The sequence below is a fragment of the Myripristis murdjan genome, chromosome 10, assembly GCF_902150065.1.
Source record: "Myripristis murdjan chromosome 10, fMyrMur1.1, whole genome shotgun sequence".
Lineage (NCBI taxonomy): Eukaryota > Metazoa > Chordata > Actinopteri > Holocentriformes > Holocentridae > Myripristis > Myripristis murdjan.
Genome location: NC_043989.1, coordinates 25,177,667 through 25,197,395, shown reverse-complemented (window position 1 = coordinate 25,197,395; position 19,729 = coordinate 25,177,667). Strand labels below are relative to the sequence as shown.

The following is a 19,729-nucleotide window of genomic DNA, read 5'->3' as shown; positions in this document are numbered from 1 at the left end:
AAATATGTAAATATGTAAATGAAGGAAGCTTTTCTCTGAGGACTACTTTTATTTCTCAGCTGTATGTGAATAGTGACTGGTTCTCTTGTAAAATGTGCATTACAAAATGAAGAAACGTCTGACTTTTTGAAAGAGGTGTCGCTGAACTGGCTCCAGTTTCAGTATCACCCACCAGAAAATTGAGAAGCTATCCTCCAACAATTTATATGTCTTCAATATTTTGACTGAAAGCAAACCAATTTTGTGCAAAAAGCCGCTCACCACATCACTTATTATTAATTTAATTTAAGATTTATTTAAACATGTGGTCTCACTGACATGCAGATCTTTTTTCCAAGAGAGACTTGACAACAAGAAGCAATCATAAGCCAATAACATAAGAAACACAAACAATACCAGCAAAGAATGAATAAAAACAGTTACAAGAATGATAAAAAAAAAAAAAAATCAGATAATAAAGCTTTAAAATTTCCAAGGGGAATGCAAGACTCAAGTTTGAGGGCAGTGTACAGCTCATCCCATTGAAAAGATGCATAGTACCTGAAACTGGTTCTGCCAACATTAGTTCCTACACGAAGGTTAATCATGTGCTGTGGCTATACTAGATTTAAATGAGAGAAGAGATGTAAGGTAGTTTGGAAGCTTTAACAGCGGAGCTTTGGAGATGAATCACATGAGATGGTCTATTTCCTGTTGACTGTAAGGATGTCGATCCAACCGTGTGAGAGAGAGAACCATGATGAGTGAAAAATTTGTCATTTGTGGTAAAGCGTAAAGCACAGGAAGGTTGACTGCACGATAGTTTTGGAGGAAGACATACATCCTTTAATTCTGTACAAGAATCCTAGTTTGATGTTGAATATGAACCTTGAATGACTATCTGCGGTCAAGCCACATTCCTAAGTATATTGTTATATTACAATTTTCAATGGCAGGATAATGACAGTCACTAGTGGGGCTGGAGAATACCATGCACTTGGTCTTTTCTGCATTTAAAACTAGTGTGTGGATAATACAGTGATAATAACTGAAGAAGAGCCAAGGCCTGAACTAAAGTGGAGTCTGGGGTATATAAAATTGTATTATCTGCAAAAAGAGGACTTAAGTATGTAATTGGAAGAATTATGTTATTTATGTATAATATAAACAGGAGTGGACCAAGGATAGAGCCCTGTGGCAACCCTTTTCTGAGGGTGAGATGCTTGACTGGGTCCTGTCAGCGAGCTAAGAGTGAACCAGCTGAGTGTGGTTTCATCTAGACATACAAACTGAAGTTTGTGGAGGATTTTATGATTTTCTCTCTTCTGGCATTACCATATAGTGCATCAGTTTTGGAAAGAGTTAAAAAACAGTGCGCAGATGATTTTTTTCAATTTAATCATGGAAGATCCTACATTATTAATTATTATTAATTCATTTATTTTGCTGTACATTTTTTTTAACAGCAGGAACTGAGTCTCTGAATCTATATAGATTAAAAATTTCTGTTCATTCATTCATCATTCATTCAAAAATGTCAGTTCATTTTAGAAAGTTATGTTGCTGTTAATATATTCAAAAGACAAGCTCATTTTGAAAGGTGTAGGAACTTAATTGAAATCCAGGGTGAACAGGGTAATTATCTATGAAAGGTGGATACATTATTAATGTTAAGCATAAATAGATGTTTAGACTGGTGAATAATATTAAGTACACTACTACTGTTTAGGCATGCTTATATGTTTGAATAAAAGTACAACAACAACAACAAAACAATCACTATTACTATTTATTGCATACATAGCCTATAAAACTAAAAGTCCAGCAGTGGAAAAAAATGGACTGCATGTGTGTGTGTTATGCTGTCGCTTGGTAATGGTCCGTGATCTCAACAGCTTCTCTGAGGGGCTGCGGGGGCTCCAGGCTCATCATGAGCGTGGGTTCCCTGCTCATGGGCTCTGTGTGCTGCCAGTACTCTCTTCTGGGTATGGTGCTTAAAGGACGGGCAAATGTGCACTCCATTTCTTGTTGAGGGTGCGCTGTGAGGCAGAACTCTTCCTTCTCCTGCTGCTGCAGATGTCGCAAGATGGCCTTGGACAAGAAGTGAGGGTCTTCCTCATGATCATCTACAAGAAAAGAAGAAAATATGCCATAAACATGGGGAAGTGGAAAGCTGAAATACACCAAAAAGTCAGGCACTTAGCTATCAGCCCACCGTTGAGCAGGATGAGTCTGTAGCGGTTGCGGCACTCCAGCGACTGCTCCAGAATGTCCCTCAGGGTCCTGTAGAAGAGAAGGACCTGCTGGCGGCGTTCAGGCTCCCCAAAGCCAGCGCTGCTCTCCTGGGACATGTTGTAGAGCGTCAGCAGGGGCGTGGCATATTCTGCTACACACTGATGGCCCTACTTACACACACACACACACACACACACACACACACACACACACACACACACACACACACACACACACACACACACAGACAAACAATCCAAAAGTGTCAGGGGAGCCCAACTGTTGTAGTAGTAGGAAATTTGAATTTCCATGTTTCACAGGTAGGTGGAGTTATTGCTGTGCATTCCTATTTTCTTGTTCTCCATTAGACAGTTGCAAGGTTTAGCCAGGAGGTGGTACTAATTATATACTATAAAAGGGGGCAGACAGGTCCTGAGGTAGTGCTCATGGTCTGGGCTCATGAAGAGCATCTTTAAAGCCCTGCTGCAAACTGTTTGTGCATCTAAGTTTTAGGTTCATTGATACAGATTAACGGATAATCTGGTTTGTACAGCTTGCAGCTTGGAGTGTCTTTATTCAGCTTTCTTAATTTATTATAGCTGCATGGGCAACTCTTGTTCATTGTAAGCATTCCTTTTACAGATCTGAAATATTTTTACACCTTATATTTGGCCATCACATAATATCAGGGCATCAAGTCTCAGAAAAATACCTTTGAGTGGAAATGTATTCTTCAAATCAAATCAAGAATTAAGATAATCCAAGAGCTAACGTGGTTCAGGATTGGACTCAGATTTCATTGTCTTGGTCTCATTTCATATGTTCTTCTGTTTAGTCAGTATTTCTGCTAAAGACCAATATGTAAATAATGTAATAAATAAGGAAATAAAAATCACACAATCATCATTGTTTCTTTTGTATAATATACTTGATCATATTGCCATTAATCATAGCCATAATCACTTTGATTTGTCTGCTTTTTGGTGGCGGCTGAAACTGGTGATCAACTTGGCTTTGGTTTCAGCTCCACTTGGACTCAACCCTTCACTGACTAGACTTGGTTACAGAGGTGGCTTTGACTGCAAATGCCCGAGATGTAGAGCACACCAAAATCCTGCCCAGAAATAGTGAAAAAACAATAAAATGGTCCCATGAGTCGGACTCTACTCAGCCTCTCATTTGAGCTGTATAGTCTTTACAAATCTGATCAAAGGAGAGAAAAAACGGAATCTTTCAGCCCACACTGGAAATAAGAGACAGAGGCTCGGCTGAATTGCTGCACAACTAAAGCAAAGTGGGTGTCAGATTTAGTGTGAAGGAACTCTTCTTGCTTTGTTCAATACGTTTACAATTTGTGTGTAATCACACCACATTAAAAACTGGCTTTGTGTTTAGTCAAAACACACCTTTAATCACCTGTACAATGCTCCCCTACCTTTCCGTTCTCATCAAATATGTTGTAGACGCTGTGCTTATAGACCCGCCCTCGCACTCCTGCCCTGTCTATCTCACTGTTGGGGAGGTTGTCATAGAAACGGATGTTGTCGTCCTCATCTTCCAGCTTGTGAGCGATGTTGGCATTGAGAGGGATGAGGATGAGGAGCTTCCTGGAGCTGCGCCCCTGGAAACAACCGGCCTGATGGGAGGCACGAAATGCAACAATGGAATTCTCCAACCCTGGTTGGATACGCACAAACGAATGTAGAAATCCTCAGTGACACAATGACATGGGTTAGGGTTAGCATTAGTGATACAAAGACTATGTACTTCAATGTACTGTATGTTCTGTGCGGTGTGAGTGTGTGCTTGCATGTTACTGACGTGGCAGCACCAGGCGAAGGTAGCCCAGGTAGAAGGACCAGGCAAGACCATGGGCCACATTCATCTTCCTCCCCTCACAGATGTCCGATACCTCCACCTCTGACGGACCCTGCACACCCACCACAAAAACAGCCAAGTCATGTAACAACACCTCACCTCGTCTGAGGAGCCTGCAGTTGCCTTTGGAGGTGTCAAGGAAAAAGACAGGACACCTGTGCACCTAAAGCTGCTCGTCTGCAGGTAGGGTGACTGGAAATGACACTATGCTGTACTTTAAAGTAGTGGGGTGAATATACAAGACGTTAGCAATCACAGTTTGTGCAAGCAACCTAAGCTCGTGGTCTACCATCCCTACCTTTGTAGCCAGTAATCCTGAGCAGGCGTTTCAGGAAGCGGCAGGCATGGCTCTAAATCTTGTTACCCGGCTGCTGAAAAGTCTAAAGTACGGTGCTGTTTAGCAAAAGATGAAATATTTTTCATTTGTATCTCAGCACTCAAAGTCTTGAGGTGACAGTTCACCCAAAATAATATTTTGTCATCATCTACATATCTGTGTGCTAGCTGAAACACAGGTGGAGTGTCTTTGTCCAAACAACAGACAGGGAGGAAACTAGAAACTCCATAGCAACCCTCCCCAAAACAAGTAAAGGTGCTATGCCATTGGTCCACGGTCCATTATTCCAAAACCATAATAATCCGATAAATGCACCATGGGACCGAAAGCCCATTAGTTCAGTGGCTGCTTGTGTTATGCCGAGTCTTGAATCCTTGCTGAGAAATGCATCAACCCTATTCACACCATCTTTAACCTGAGGAAAGACTTGGACTGGGGTTGCCCTGGTGACTCACTGGATAAGAGCATGTACCATCTACCAAGGCCGAGTACTGATCGCAGCATCCTGGGTTTGAATATGCATGTCATCCCCTCTTTCTCTCATGCCTTTCCTCTCTACTGTGACCATCAAATAAAGTAGAAATGCCAAAAAAATAATCTTAAAAAAAAAAAAAAAGACTTGGATCATGCTGCACAAACTTTTTAGAATTAAAAAAAAAAGTGGTACCAATTCATTTCCATTCAATTCATCAGTCCACATTCATTTAACAGGGGAGAGAATACAATACCAGGTAAAAGAAGGCTGATTCAAGAAGAAGCACTGAATGTCTTGAATGTTGTCTTTAGCTGTTTTGGAGAGGGCTGCTATGGAGTTGCGCTAGCTTCCTCTTTGTGTTTTGTACGGACAAAGATTACTTGTGTTTCAAATGGTAGTTGAAACACAAGTAAATGAGATGATGACAAGATTTTCATTTGTGTTCTTTTAAAACACCATAATCTCTCAGAGATGGTGCGGTCAGAAATGTGCAAGTCTGACTATTCCATTGAAACTAACAGTAAAAGGAAGTTAGGCCTGCAAAGAGAGATTCCCCGTGGTTAGTTAGGGGAATTCCTGTTGGACGGTGGAAGCATATGAACTCTCTTCCAAAGCTCAAGGAATGTGTGATTGTCTTTGCCATTGTGAAATATGGACTCACTCTATTAACAGTCCTGAACATTTTTGATTTGTACACTCACAAAAACTATCTGTTAATGGGGATTATGGAGCTCTGCTGTACGTGCGTGTTATCTAATGTCAGGGTGCTGGACAAACACTGCTGTGTGAGACACCATTGAACATCACTGAACCACCTTCACAAAACTGTAATTTTCAATGCCTCATAGCCTCGTTGGACTTATTTTCCTGGAGCACTGAACCTATAAGTGGAAGATGCTGAAATAATAATAGTTTTGCCATATGATGTAAGTGGAGTGTTTTGTGAACTGTTTTTAAAGCCAAGACAAAACTAGGTCATGATGCCCCGGGTCACCATGACCCCCTCCTTCAGGCTTTATTTTCTCTAATCTGCCGGATATGTCCAGATTCTTTCAAGTCCTGTATTGCAAGATTGATATCATTCATATTGCTGTTTTTGATTCATTTTCAGGTAATTGTGCAGCCCTGTGCCCAGTAGCATAAAGCATCACATTTTTTTTCCTTAAGATTTTACAGTGTCATTTTTTTCTTTACCAAAGGATTGGGCTTAAAAAAACATTTTAAGTGATTTACTGAAGAAATGTAAAAGTATTTTGACCGTTCAGCTGAAATATGGCACAGCTGCCATGGTAACAGCCTCAGAATGTAAACAATTGGCCAGACTTACCTGTGCCACAATCTTAAAGTTTTCGGTAGGGCTGCAAGATTAAATATTAAGGTGCCCGTGGTGGATTTAAAAAAAAAAAAAAAAAAAAAAGAATACCAGACTTTAAGGAATTGGTTATTACTTTGAGTTGGTCATAAAGATAAAATCTTATTTACTAAAGGATATCACCTTAGTGCATTCAAGGCCATCCATGAGTGGGGAAAAGGGTGAAAGCTTTCCGGGGCCCAGGTGCTAGGGCGGCCTTTTTTCTGCCTTCCAGAGGAAGGGCAATATGGAATCACTGTGTGTGTATCGCCCCTTCTCCATTGGTCAGACTTAAGAGTCATAGTTACTCCTGTCGTTTTCCCATGTATCACTGAATTTCTTCACTTTGACATTCAGAGAACTGGGCAGAAATCACATTTAAAAAATCTTGCTCACTTTGTACTCTGGCTGGGTGTCATGACCCTGGTGCACCTGGTACCGTAATACTAGTACGCCATAGCTCTCTCTCCATTGTCGTACCACGGCGAGGTCGGGCAATCTATGAGCCAGACAGTGCTAATGGCCCGCAGCCTCCATCCACAAGAACACAAACAATTTGCGTTTCCACTGTTGTACCCCGATAGCCCTGCAGTCTTGTCCTGTCCATGCATGTGAATGGGAAGTAGGAAGCGAGTGGTTAAAGTCTCCAACAGTGGAAAGGCCACTGTCGTACCATAACCTCCAGGCCAGACACCTAACCCCCCCACTGACCAGCAGCCAGCCTCCAGCTGTCCTTGACCTACAGGCCAGTGACCTAGCCCTGACCCTAACCCTAAGGCCCTAGTGACCACCAGCCAACCAGCCAGTCACCCCTTCAGCTTCCAACCATCCAGGACCTCCAGACATTGATATGAACAAAACAGATTGGGCCCATTCACTGTGCCGTATTAAGGGTCCAGCCATTTTTGTGGGCAGGCCTGAGTAGCCTGCATTACTTAAGTTCGGCTTGTGCCAAGCGTTTTTCCCAAGGAAATCTTAAGCTAACTCCTAAGGAAAACATTTTATTTGTTTTATGGAACCAGGCAGTGATGTGTGTATACTGATGCTGCTGCTGTGTGTATGTGTGTTGCGGCGTTGCTGTGGCTCTCACCAGGACTCCTAGGGTTTTGAACAGTGGGTAGAGGGCTGAGGCTAGCATGAGGAGTCTCCAGCAGTGGCTTTTCTCTGGCAGAGGTCCTTCAGTCAGGTAGAGCAGAAGACCTGCCATCCCTGCAGCCAAAAGGGTCCTCCCCCCAAAACCACAGGCGGGCAGCATTTGGAGCCCTCGGCCTTGGTGCCTAGGACAGAGACACACACACATACACACACATACATCGACATACTAAGAAGGCAGATGGGCAGCTGTTTATAGGACATACACGCACACACGCACGCACACGCACACACACGCACACACACACACACACACACACACACACACACACACACACACACACACACACACACACACACACACACACACACACACACACACAAAAGCACAACTTTCCCTCACCTTGTGCTTGCGTGGTTAAACATCTCCTCTGCCAGAAGACAGAGTCCATGCAGCAGAGGGCCCAGGGTCAGGACGAGTATTACCATGGCAACCACTCCACATAACCTTTCAGGAGATAGAAGCACGAAGCTTGATGTTGCTATGGCAGCCAGCAACGAGGCACACACCTTGGGCAAATTCCCACGAGGCCGAGGGACAAGAGCTTCCTGATCTGCGAGGCTGTGCATCTGTTAGGGAGCAGTCACCCAATGTCACACAGTGTCATGGCACACACAGTGCGTGCTGATGTGTAGGCAGTTATTAAAGGGGCAGTTCACCCAGACAGATTCCTGATTGAAAACCAATGGGCCAGATGCAGGAGGCGATATACTAATATATTTCTTCTTATTCATCAATTTATTTATTTATTTTTGTATTTGCGATTTGTTCTCATTTTTAGTACCCATTTCTGTGTTTCACCATAACTGGTTGCCACCATGGGCTATGTGTGGCAGATTGTGGCCACTCACTTGCTCACTCACTCACTCATGGACCTGCAAGGGACGTTTAATGGACACTTGTGCAGTACATGTCCAGGCTGCAACTTGTCAAGGTGGACACTGTCTGAGTACAACCAGGAAATGCCAAAGCGACACTCATCAAAGTTAGATCATAGCTGATAATCTATCTGTGTAAAAATCTAATATTTTTCAGCAAATTTCATAATTTACACTAATATGTTTCATGTGAAGAAGCCATTTCGAGTTTGGTTTTGTTGATTTTTGGAAAATACCGGACACACGCAGGCGTGCTGTGGGTCCTCACGGGTTGGGCTTGTTGCTTTTCTCTTAGGTAAGACAGTGGACGAGAACAGTCTTACCAAGATGACAAAAAGCTTAAGTTCAGATCTTTATTGTCCTAAGAAAGGAAATTTGAGTTCCTCCGCATTCACAAGCACACAATCACAATGAAGTTGTTTTTCTTCATACAGCCTTTTAGTTTGGTGGCATCTCCAATTCTTATGGTATTGGTTTCTTCCAAAAGTTGAAAGCAGGATGAAATGGGTTGGCAATAGCAGGTCCACACATACAGCACTCTGCTGCACATCAACGCTGCTTCTGTCTGGATGGTAACCCCAGAGTCACAAATCTAGCTTTGCAGTTAGGGTTAAGGTTAAGGTTAAGGTTAGGGTTAGGGCAGAGTAAAGTGCTACTGTGCTGAATTGAGTGTGCATGTGTAAGAGCATGCAAGTGAATTTCACAAAACTAAGGTTACCATGTAGACATGACCTTGGTGAAGATGTAGACTACAGCTATACAGTATGTTTGTAAATCTTGTCATTCTTTAAAATGGCAAAAAGCCCCAGCCCTGTCCTCAGTCAGGAGGTTGATAGTGCAAAAGGTACGTCATCTTAGGTGAGATTCACAGTGATAGGCTAATTTTCCCTCATGGAAATGTATGCAGATTTTATTGACACATTTGTTCCCTCTTTCATATGACCATTTCAGACCAATCAGGGCATGATGATGATGATCAGGCAGTTAGGCTTGTGAGGCGATGGATCTTTCAGGAGGCTGAGCAGTTTGGAAAATAGGTCACTACTGATTGGAAAATGTATTATCAATGCAGCAGACACTGCTATGTGATGTCAGCACAGTCTCATCTGTACTCATGCTACTTCTGAAGCAATGAGTTTGGAAATACAGTTATTACAATGTTGGCAAGTTCCTTTGATCTGTGGCTTACTTATCAATGTTCTCTAAATTAATTTGTATTGTGATTATAGTCTTTTCATGTCCCTTAAAATTTTGGGTTGAGGCAGATCAGATTTAACTCTTTTTCAAGAAAAGTGGCACCAGTGTAGAAACTAGTGTAGAAGTGGGTGAATTAGTGAGCGCCAATTTCAACAACCATAACTGCACAAGTAATTGACATGAAAATCTCTAAATAAATATACAGTATTTACTGTAAAATGGGATGTTAAAATTGATTTAGTGAAGTTAAAATAATACACCCAAAGTCCTTGACAGTATATGTCAAATTGTCGAAAACTGCACCATTACTTTCTTTCTTCTTTCTTTTTTTCCCTCATCATGTGATGATAGGAAGAGATGATAACAGCCCTCTGACTCACTAGAAGCTGCGGTAAGAAACTATGAACCCATACTCTGATGAGGTCCATTCAAAGGTGTGATAACAGTCGAAGCAGGTGATTCATTTCAAGAGCCAGAGGGCAATCATTTGTTAAAAGTTCACTGGTTCTATATGATATGGACACATACACATCCTGTCCCTCAGTTCTATGAGAAAATATACAAAGGTTATTTTGGTGCTCATGATGTCATGTGTCCAGAATATATGAAGTGTTGTCAATCATGTAATCCTGTGATGGTAAAACAAATATACTGAAGAGAGTAATATTCTAAAGTAAGACAGTATCTATAGTGTTATGGTACTTGTGCCATCTTTCCAGCAATTCAGTTGCCAAACATAAAGCCCTTGTTGGATTTAGAAAATTATGGGGTTTATGAAACCTTTTTAAAATCTGTTGTATGAGTTTAAAAATCTATGGTCACCAGCCTAAAAACAAAGTAACAAGCTTTCCTTAAATGCTGAAAATCCTACACTAGGACAACTTAGGTATTCAGAGGATAATGCTGGTAACACTGACTTTACCCGACAGTTCACTTTGTATGGGGTTATCAGTTCAGTTCAAATAAAATAACTTTATTAATCCCCCTAGGGGCAGTTTGTATGGAGCAGCATGTACATAAAATACATACATAAAACACAGTGACATACAGACAACAATAAATTATGCATAAGAGCTGAAGTATGAAATAAAGTCAAAAATAAAATAGAGACTAGGGTTGAGCAAACTGATAATTAAATAGACTGAATAAAATAAAGTATAAGTGTAATAAAATGATTACAGGATCATTCTGCTACAAAGGTAAAAGTCCATAAGAGAGATATTAAAGAACCTAAAAGAACCTGAGTAGCGTTGAGCAATCTGACTGCAGAGGGGATGAATGATTTTGAATAATGGTTAGTTTTGCAGACAGGAAAAACATACCGACGTCTTGATGGCAACAGAGAAAATTTATATAACAGAACATGAGCAGAAGAAGCTAAAATGCTTTGAGCCTTATGGAGGATCTGCTGTTCTCTCTGTTTGACACCCGAGGTTTCAGAACAGACTTTAACCATACTGTTCAGACTGTTCCTGTCTCTAACCGGGAGGCTGGGAAACCAGCACATAAAAGAAAAACAAAGAAGACTATCGATAAAAGATTGATAAAAACGACAAAGGACTATAGGACTGACTGACAAAGTATCTTAGTAAGTAGCTTCCGTAAGAGGTGAATAGAGAATTCACCTCTTACGGAAGCTTAATGCAGCCTCAGTGTTCACATCAGATTTAAGCTGGTCATCCAAATATGTCTCTAAGTATTTGATTGATTTCACAGTGTCCACTTTTTCATTGTGAATGATGCATTCAAAAATCAGTTCCTTGGTTTTGGATACATTTAAGCCTAAAAAGTTGTCATCGCACCAAGAAATAAAATCTAGCAAAACATTTCCATGGTTAGACACTGGACCCTGGAGGAGGGTCAGCAGAGCGATATCATCTCAGAATTTTATGAGGCAGTCGCCCTCCTGAGTGCGCCCGCAAGCATCTGTGTATCGAATGAAGAGGAGGGGCAAAAGGACACACCCTTGTGGCGAGCCTGTGGATGTGGTTATGGCGTCTGATGGGTGGCCAGTTACAGACAACCTCTGCTTCCTGTCAACTAGAAGGTCCATTATCCACAGCACAAGCTGATTAGGCAGATTAAAATCACAAATCAGTCTACCAATTAAAAGGTGTGGCTGCATGGTTTTAAAAGCCAGTAAAAGCTGGTTATGTATTACCTTCATAATAAGTATTGGATGTTTGATTTCATAATGCATATTGGGTGACCTTATGGTAACAAACTATTTTTTCCTCTGAACTTGAAAATGAAAGTTCCATTGCTACTTACCGACATTTAACCACAAAGTAGCCCACTACAATAACAAATAACTTCTCCTTTATTACAGTAATTAGCCTGTATTTTTGTGTGTTATATTGTAATGTGCTATTGTTTACTTTTTAATTTCTACAGTCTCAAAAGATGCATAAAACTCAACTCTTGTATCAAAGCCTCAGACTTAAGAGTGAAAAAAAAAAACAAAAAAACTTCAATACAGTGATTCACTATGCAGACAAAGTTTGTGGTTTTACAAACAAAGCTTGTAAAAACAGGTTTGAATACATATCGCATGTGTTTACTATATCTTGAGATGCCTGCCAATGTCTATATGCTCGTAAAACTATTGTCATGGCCGTTATACATTAGTACTTTGCAACCAAATACTTACCATATGTGAAGTGAAATGACATTTCTACCACAAAGTATTTCCGTCAAGAGACTAGTAGTCAAGAGATTCCCTACAGTTTCTAATTTTGAAACTGTGTGGGAAGACAGATGACAGAATATACAGATTGTATTTTGATATTTGTAAATAATAATAATATATCTATCTCTCTATCTATCTATCTATCTATCTATCTATATATATATCTATATCTATCTATATATCTATCTATCTATCTATCTATCTATATCTATATCTATATCATACCTGTCAACATTTGAGTAGTAAAATCCGGGAGATTTTTGTGTCGGTTTGGGGGGGGGGTACCCCCGGCATGCACGTCATCACGTTGAAATACACAGGCATGGCCCGACATCATTATAAATCAATAGTTCAAATACAGTCATCATGTCTTCCATTTAACTAAAAAACGTTTTTGGTCCTTTTAATCAGACATGGGATGTTTATTTACCGCGACAGTTTCGTAGGTCAATTGCCACTCTTCTCCGACAATGTCACACTAACCTCGCGACAACTGCCACCTACAGTACATGCAGTAGGTTACTGTAGCGGGTGGCAGACGTCAGACTGGGAATGGGCGGCTCGCCCCGGGGTATTATTATTATTTTTAATAAATGCAGGTTAAATACGGGAAATTTACGGGAAAATACTAATACGGGAGGGGGCCGGGAAAGGAGGGTAAAATACGGGAAAATCCCGGCCAAAACGGGATACTTGACAGGTATGATCTATATATATATATATATATATATATATATATATATATGCCTATGTATTGCAACACTTTAACCCACACAATTGCACAATTACACTGCAGCGATGCCTGACTAAGTGGCACGCTGATATTAGTGTTAGTCATCCTCAGTCAAACTTTCTGGCTACCGCGTTCACAGTAACTGTGACAGATAATAATGCAGAGATGGTGCTAGCTTCCTTCAATCTCTTCCTTGGGTCAGAAATCCTTTATGATCTCTGTCACTGCCTGCTGCCTATTTTAAGTGTGGACAACATGTAATTTAGCAAGGGGTAGTTACGCCGCCTCCCTTAAGGTGCGTCTTAAATCTACACAAAGGAAAAACTGTGCGGGAACTCACCGTGATGTGCTCGCTGTGATCCAGAGACAGAGTGATTTCCTTTGCCTTTCTTCTCCTTATGTCTCTCCGCCCTCACTCTCTCCTTCTTTGTCTCTCTCTGTGCCTTCTGGGTGGGACTACATACTTTCAGTTTTGATTTCACTGAAACTTGCTCGATCCCTATGCTAGACATTAGGCAACCATCACTGCAAACAGAGGCGGAGAGACGGATTACGGGAAAGGTAAAGGCTGTCTGAAAGAGGAAGCACTGGCTATAAATGACTAAGTGTAATGACTACAGCTGCCAGCTTTCCCTTGAAGAGCCAAGCTGGCCTGCTGTCAAATCACTGTCAGTTAACTCAGAATAGAATAGAATAGAATAGAATGGAGTGCTTTAGTTGATATCACAGCCTGCATCTGCAGTCAGTATGTGGTAGCCTTTTTGCATCCCTCTTGAAGCATCGCGAGGATACCAAATGGCACATGTGCACAATAATTACAGTATAAAAAATACAACACAATAAAATACAATAGAGTAGCATCAACAGTAAGCTTTATGCAGCTCATTTCATTTGTGTAAAACATTTTAGCAAAACAAAACCACATGAAATGGAAAAAACAAACAAACAAACAAACAAAAAAAAACAATCAGCTTCCTGGGTTCTGGTCTGTTGTCACCACAGGCATTTAGGCTTTTTTTTCTTGATCAATACAAAGAGGCAAAATGACAGAGAGCCCTGATGACAGAATGAACTCATACCTGTTTCTTTGACATGTTTGTTCAAGTTGCTGAGGTATCAACCTGTGCACGTCAAAACATGTACATGTTCATACAGCAGCTTTAGCATAAGCATTGACTTTAATGAGGGCTGTCACTTTTATTTCCAGTGAAAATAACTTTTCAGTTAACTGTCACTCGCTGCCAGGGGTGGAGCCAGAGGGGAGGCCGGGGTAGCACTGGACTCCCCTGAAATCTGATTGGACACCCCAGGTGCCCCCCCCCAGATGATTGACGTGAAAAATTGGTGCCAAATTGTTTTGTTTGTGCTTAATAAACCACAGATTGCATACACAAATCTTATCTCCAGTGTGCTTAAGATGTATTTGTATAATATTTAAACATTTACCGACTCCGATTGCAATTGATTGTTTGAGAAACACATTCACTGTCATAGTATGTGGGCCCCCTGAAATAGCCTTGGCCACCCTCTGGCCACCCCAGAGTGAGCTCCGCCACTGCTCACTGCGACAGCAGGCACAAAATTAGTCAGAACTGCAATGTGAGTATTGCAATGCTAAAAAAAGTTTTGAAAGTCCAGGGAGTGCCTTTGTCGTCACTAATGCACAAATGACTGTAGGTATTTTGAACACATAGATGACGTCACCAGGTGTCTGCATGACTGGGCAGCAGCGTAACAGGTCCAGTCAGTCCCACTGCGTTGCAAACTATTGTGATGGCTGTGGGTGCTGTCAGCCTCTGTATGTCTGCTTGTGTGTGTGTGTGTGTGTGTGTGCGTGTGCGTGTCCATGCTCAGTGGCAAGGAAATAAAGGCTCAGTATCCATACCAAAGGTTCATGCATATTTTATTCAAGAGTAAAAAAGTGGATCGTCCCATGGGGCATGCTTACAGTGTTAGTGACTGGGGAGTCAAAACAGAAAAAGAGAGAGAGTGAGAAAGTGAGAGAGAGAGAGAGAGAGAGAGAGAGAAAGAACCGTGGCACTATTTCTATGGCACAGGGTCTCCCAGGGGGGTTCACCTCTCCCAAAGAAGCACAACAAGATCAACCAAGGAGCAACGCAACGTGAAGAGCAACCAGCAGAGAGAGAGCTTAAATATTAAGAATAATGTCCATAATAAATAGAATCATAATAATCATAGAATCATAAATATCATCAAATAACAAGAGGAATCATCAAGAATTATGATCAGAGAGAGTACACTTTTTTCCTTTAAATTGTGACGGCAACACACCGGCTCTTCTGTTAAAATGTGTCTTGCTGCTTTTTGCTTTGAACAGCGCAATTTTAACCATGCAATCATGCTTTGGCTGCCTGAATGCCTGTGCCTCTGTATATAGTATGGTCATTCATCAATGCTAGTTTAATATTTGTTATCGTTATTAATATTATCATTAAAAACAATTCCTGTACATCGACAAAGAAGAGAGGAGAGAACGTGGACCGACACTTTGAATCGAAGCGTACTGTCGTTCTGTACAGCGTTGAAAGAAACGAGAACGTATCCAACACAAGTCATGAAAAAAAAAAACATGAAAAAAATTCAACGGAATATAACACAAAATGAATACAAAAAATAAATAAATAAAATAAACATTATGTACAAAATAAATTATTCATTATTCCTCAGTTCATTTATATAAGCCAGAAAAACAAGAAGAAAAAATAAAATCCTACCATAGTGAAACACAGAGCACAAATATAATCTTCACATTATTATCAAAGAACTTAACTTTGCATGCACTGATGCGTTAATATAAATGCTTTACAAAGACCCTTTCCTCTGACTTCTTCTTGTTGTTTTGGCTGCTGCCTTCACCTGAAGAGTCCGTTTCCTCTGCAAAATATTTTTTCTGCTTGTAGGCCGGAGAGGCCCAGCCACCACTGCTGTTTAGTAGCAGACTACATGAGACAGCACATGGGAAGAAAGGAGTATGTAGAAATAGAATGAATAGAATATGACTTCACATTTTTAACCCCCCGCCCGACACCGTACACCACGCTCGAAGCATCCTCGTTCCACCGCACTGCATCCCGTGTCTGTATGCATCAGATGTGTGATAAAACCTCTCTATGCATCCTATTTACACGCAACAGCTGAGGAGAAACGCTTTCTGTCAAATTTGATCCGGGCCCAGTTTTGGCTAGCCAACTTGGGACCAGAGGCGGGACGGGCGGCGAGCGTCTCCACTTGACCTCTCAGATTACCGTCAATAGGTGGATTAGGGGGTGAAGAGTGGTGCTACAAAAGCTAAACGGGAAACTCCATCCCGAGAATAAAAGGACAGCGAGGGCTCAGGTTAGACTGCAACTGAGATTATCTCCACACGTTTCATCTTCTGTGCAGCTTGGCTTTTTGTTTTTTTTTTTTGTTTTTTTCCTGCTAATCGCATCCGGTGTGTTTGCAGACGGAAACGCTATTCCAATTTCAAACCGCACAGACACATACATGTTGGAGCATGCGCACGCACACAGGCATAGCTGCACAGTCTAGCAGTGACCGTATAAAATCTGTGATCTGACAACCAGCCGTCAGTTTGGACTCCACCTCCTGTTTATAGAGGCAAACAGGGAAAGCAAACATATACGCAGGAAGTGCCATCTTTAATGCCCCGCCCAGACCCCAGATCACCAGACCCGAGTACAAACAGTTGACCCCACCCCTAACACAACACATTCCACCAACACGGTCATGCTGACACAGTCAACCCACTTGTGATCCCCACTAAACATGGTGAACGGTAGCTCTTTGTTTTGCATTGGGAGTATTTTTGTAGCTTCTTTCCTGTTGTGCAGGTACATGGGATTTGTAGTTCTCTATATAGGGCTGACCAGTTCAGTGAGAGACTCAGCCTTTGGTGGTGTAGTCCAGGTAACGCTCACGCCTTACACACACACAGCTGGGGGCAACGGGAAAAGGATAGGTATTCGAGTGTATGTATCTGTGTTTATGTGGTTGCTTGTGTGTGCATGCGCACGTGTGTTTTTGTCTGTACCCTATGCATACTTAGTGTATGGAATACTGTGTGTGTGTGTGTGTGTGTGTCTGTTATGCCTGTGTGTTTTGAGTGTGTGCATATATGCCTATGTACACATATCTATAAATATGGTTCCATATCATAACTGTTAAGTATGTGTCTGGGTATGAGAGTGTGTGTCTCTCATCACTGTATATTGCTGTTGCTGTCGGTTCCATTGGGCTCCCCCATGTTCATGCGGCCCATCGAAAGGCCCACGCTATTGACGGCGTCACGGCGAGGCGGCATCCGCTCGTTAATCCGATCCAGACCCTTGGCCTCCTCGAAGCTGCTGATCCGATGCTGTGGGGAGAAACCTCGAATGGCTGTGGAGACAGGGCACGCATCCATAAACACACACACAGACACACACACACACACGCACACACACACACATGCACACAGAGTTAATGTTTATTATGACATTTAGTAGAATCTTGTGTATCCAAACCCCTGGGAGCTTTGAAGGAAATATTCAGAAATGCCTTGAAATGAATGGAAATTCCCCGAAACGTGCATGCACATATTTCAAAATGATCTGTAAAGCCTAATTTGCCATTTAAATGTTTTTATTTGAATTTGCCAGGAAGAAATTGTAATAACCCCCAAATGCCATTGGACATAATATATTTTGGCATTGCATTACTTTTATGGCTGATTCTGCTCCTTGTATTCGCAGGCTGCTTTGGGTTTTGGATAAACAAAAAGTTCTACAGAGCATACACAAAGACAAGTAATATTCACAAACATCAGCTGGTGTTCATCTACAGTTTGAATGCTGAACTAGGATTAGTTTGACCTTGTGGCTCACAGTGAACGTGACAGTCAGTGCGACCTGGCCATTGATCCTAGATCAGTAGGTTGAGATGCCTGGTAGAGCCGTCATGAGAAACAAAGCACAGTGGCACAGAAGCGGTCGTTCAGAAGTCGCCCTCACAATGCGTCTCGACCCTGGGCAGACTCAGTGGAAAGGTAATGGGATACACGTTCCCCGCTGGTCTTTCACAGCCAGCCATCCGTTTAAAATCATAATCATTTTTCATTTAGACTTAATGACTTCTTTTCCAGGGAAACAAGTTATCACAGAGCGCGTCTTTACAGGAAAGGGCGAAGCTGAGGCCCCTCGCTCTCCTTTTCTCTCAACTTGCTTCCTTTGAAGTTCATGTCCACATTGTTACTTTGGTTAAATACTTCATTGTCAAATAAACTACGACGATAAAGTTTGACATGCTTTTTTGATCATTTAACTATTTTTTATGATTAAAGACCCCATGAAAATACAATCTTTCTCTCCTCATTTGATGTATTTCCTGTTGAATCAGGATGTTGAGGGACATAAACCAGGGAGGTATGCACCAATCAGTTAAGGAGAGAAACACAGTTTTATTTGATGCATGCATGGAGGGGTGGTATTGTCAAAAAATCTGTGATGGCTTGATTGCTTGAAATTTACTCCAACTAGTGAAGCATGAGGTCACCATTACAGATCCACGGTTTGCCCGGAAGTAAAGATAACAGGAGTTCATTTGATGGGGACTTGAAGATTGGGTTCTCAAAGGACAACTCCAACATTCTGGGCAAAATACCAATTTTCCGACTTACCCAGACTGAGACAAGATGTTCAATACCATTTTCACCTCTGTATGTACAGTGGTTTGGTTCCTGTGGGTAGCATTTTGTGTTAGTTAAGCCAAAAGACTTCAAATACACATGATACATTGTGTGAATATGACAGCATCGGACTTGCTGTAAGGTTTATTTTTTCACTTTGACAGAGCTAGGCTAGCGACTCCCATAGACTTCAACTCTTTATGCTAAGCTAACACGAAATTGAAACCATACCACCAGACGCACAGAGGTGAAAATGGTATTGAACATCTTGTCTCAGTCTGGGTAAGTTAGTGAAAAGACATTTTGCCCAAAACATTGCATGTATTCCTTTAAAATGGACCAAAATGGACCAGATAAAAGCATGAGAATTTGGGGGAAACTTGTAAAGGACACTGTCATCACAAGTAGAATTTGTCATTGCAAATAATTGCTGCTAAATGAGAGTGATCCTCCAATCTGTGCTGTCATGGAGGTCGGACGGGACAGGACAGGACAGATCTGGGTGACTTTTGAACCACTGCTACTGTAGAATTACCTTCAGCACACATGCAGCTACTCATGAACATGCCGCTGCGTCACACAGCGACACTGATCTTGTACCCAAGTTACAAATCATCTTACATAGAAGAACAAATGAGATCCATAATTTATTTACTCGAACAAATTATGGACTGTAGTTCAGGTAGGCCATACACATCACTATATGTACAAACACGAATGACAGTTCAACTACAAGTAACTACAGCGCAAACAATAATAAACTCAGCCTATGCACACAAAATATCAACAGCATACACAAACAGCATGACCACAATCTGTTCAACAGTGCAGAAGAACTTGGACGGCCGTTCACAAACGTCTCAATTGTTGAAAGCAGCTGAAATGTGCATGTGCTGCACACACCGGTTGATTCTTTTTAATTGTGCACATCAGTGAGGAAATCCACACACATGTAGGTATTCTCACAGCGCCGTCTAATTTTGGTTGGTCGTGTTGATTTGTTTCCGTCGTCACTGGTGACACCGTTCCATGACTTTCATCGAAACAGATTGATTGCATGCTCACGGTTCACAGGTTTACCGTATTTCTGTGGTCATACCGGTCACAAGAGGTTGCCCCCACCACTTCTGCCCACTAA

At 41.5% G+C, this 19,729-nt stretch overlaps 2 protein-coding genes across 4 annotated transcripts in view; both read right to left on the bottom strand.

The window, feature by feature from the left end:
- Positions 1–1,498: 1,498 nt before the first annotated feature.
- sting1 (stimulator of interferon response cGAMP interactor 1) lies at positions 1,499–13,315 on the bottom strand. The gene is made up of 7 exons (XM_030062087.1): positions 13,246–13,315; positions 7,751–7,977; positions 7,346–7,532; positions 4,036–4,144; positions 3,650–3,891; positions 2,195–2,381; positions 1,499–2,105 (listed from the first exon to the last, which is right to left on the bottom strand). Exons 2-7 carry the CDS (start codon positions 7,975–7,977, stop codon positions 1,837–1,839), a joined length of 1,221 nt encoding a protein of 406 aa, XP_029917947.1. The 5' UTR covers positions 13,246–13,315; the 3' UTR covers positions 1,499–1,836.
- A 1,476-nt stretch (positions 13,316–14,791) lies between these two features.
- Positions 14,792–19,729, bottom strand: part of ppp3cb (protein phosphatase 3, catalytic subunit, beta isozyme) — a 36,672-nt gene continuing 31,734 nt past the window's right edge. For all 3 annotated transcript variants that reach the window (XM_030062346.1, XM_030062348.1, XM_030062347.1), the window contains one exon: positions 14,792–17,306. In XM_030062346.1, the coding sequence (XP_029918206.1) occupies positions 17,128–17,306 (179 nt within the window). In that variant the 3' untranslated portion in view covers positions 14,792–17,127. The remainder of the gene's footprint in view (positions 17,307–19,729) is intronic.

Bases quoted from the DNA above. Each gene is read 5' to 3' on its own strand.
- sting1 (XM_030062087.1), bottom strand. From the start codon at position 7,977: ATGCACAGCCTCGCAGATCAGGAAGCTCTTGTCCCTCGGCCTCGTGGG. The intron at 7,533-7,750 runs GTGAGGGAAAGT...TCTCTGTCCTAG, and splicing joins TTTAACCACGCAAGCACAAG to GCACCAAGGCCGAGGGCTCC. The intron at 2,382-3,649 runs GTAGGGGAGCAT...GTGTGTAAGTAG, and splicing joins TATTTGATGAGAACGGAAAG to GGCCATCAGTGTGTAGCAGA.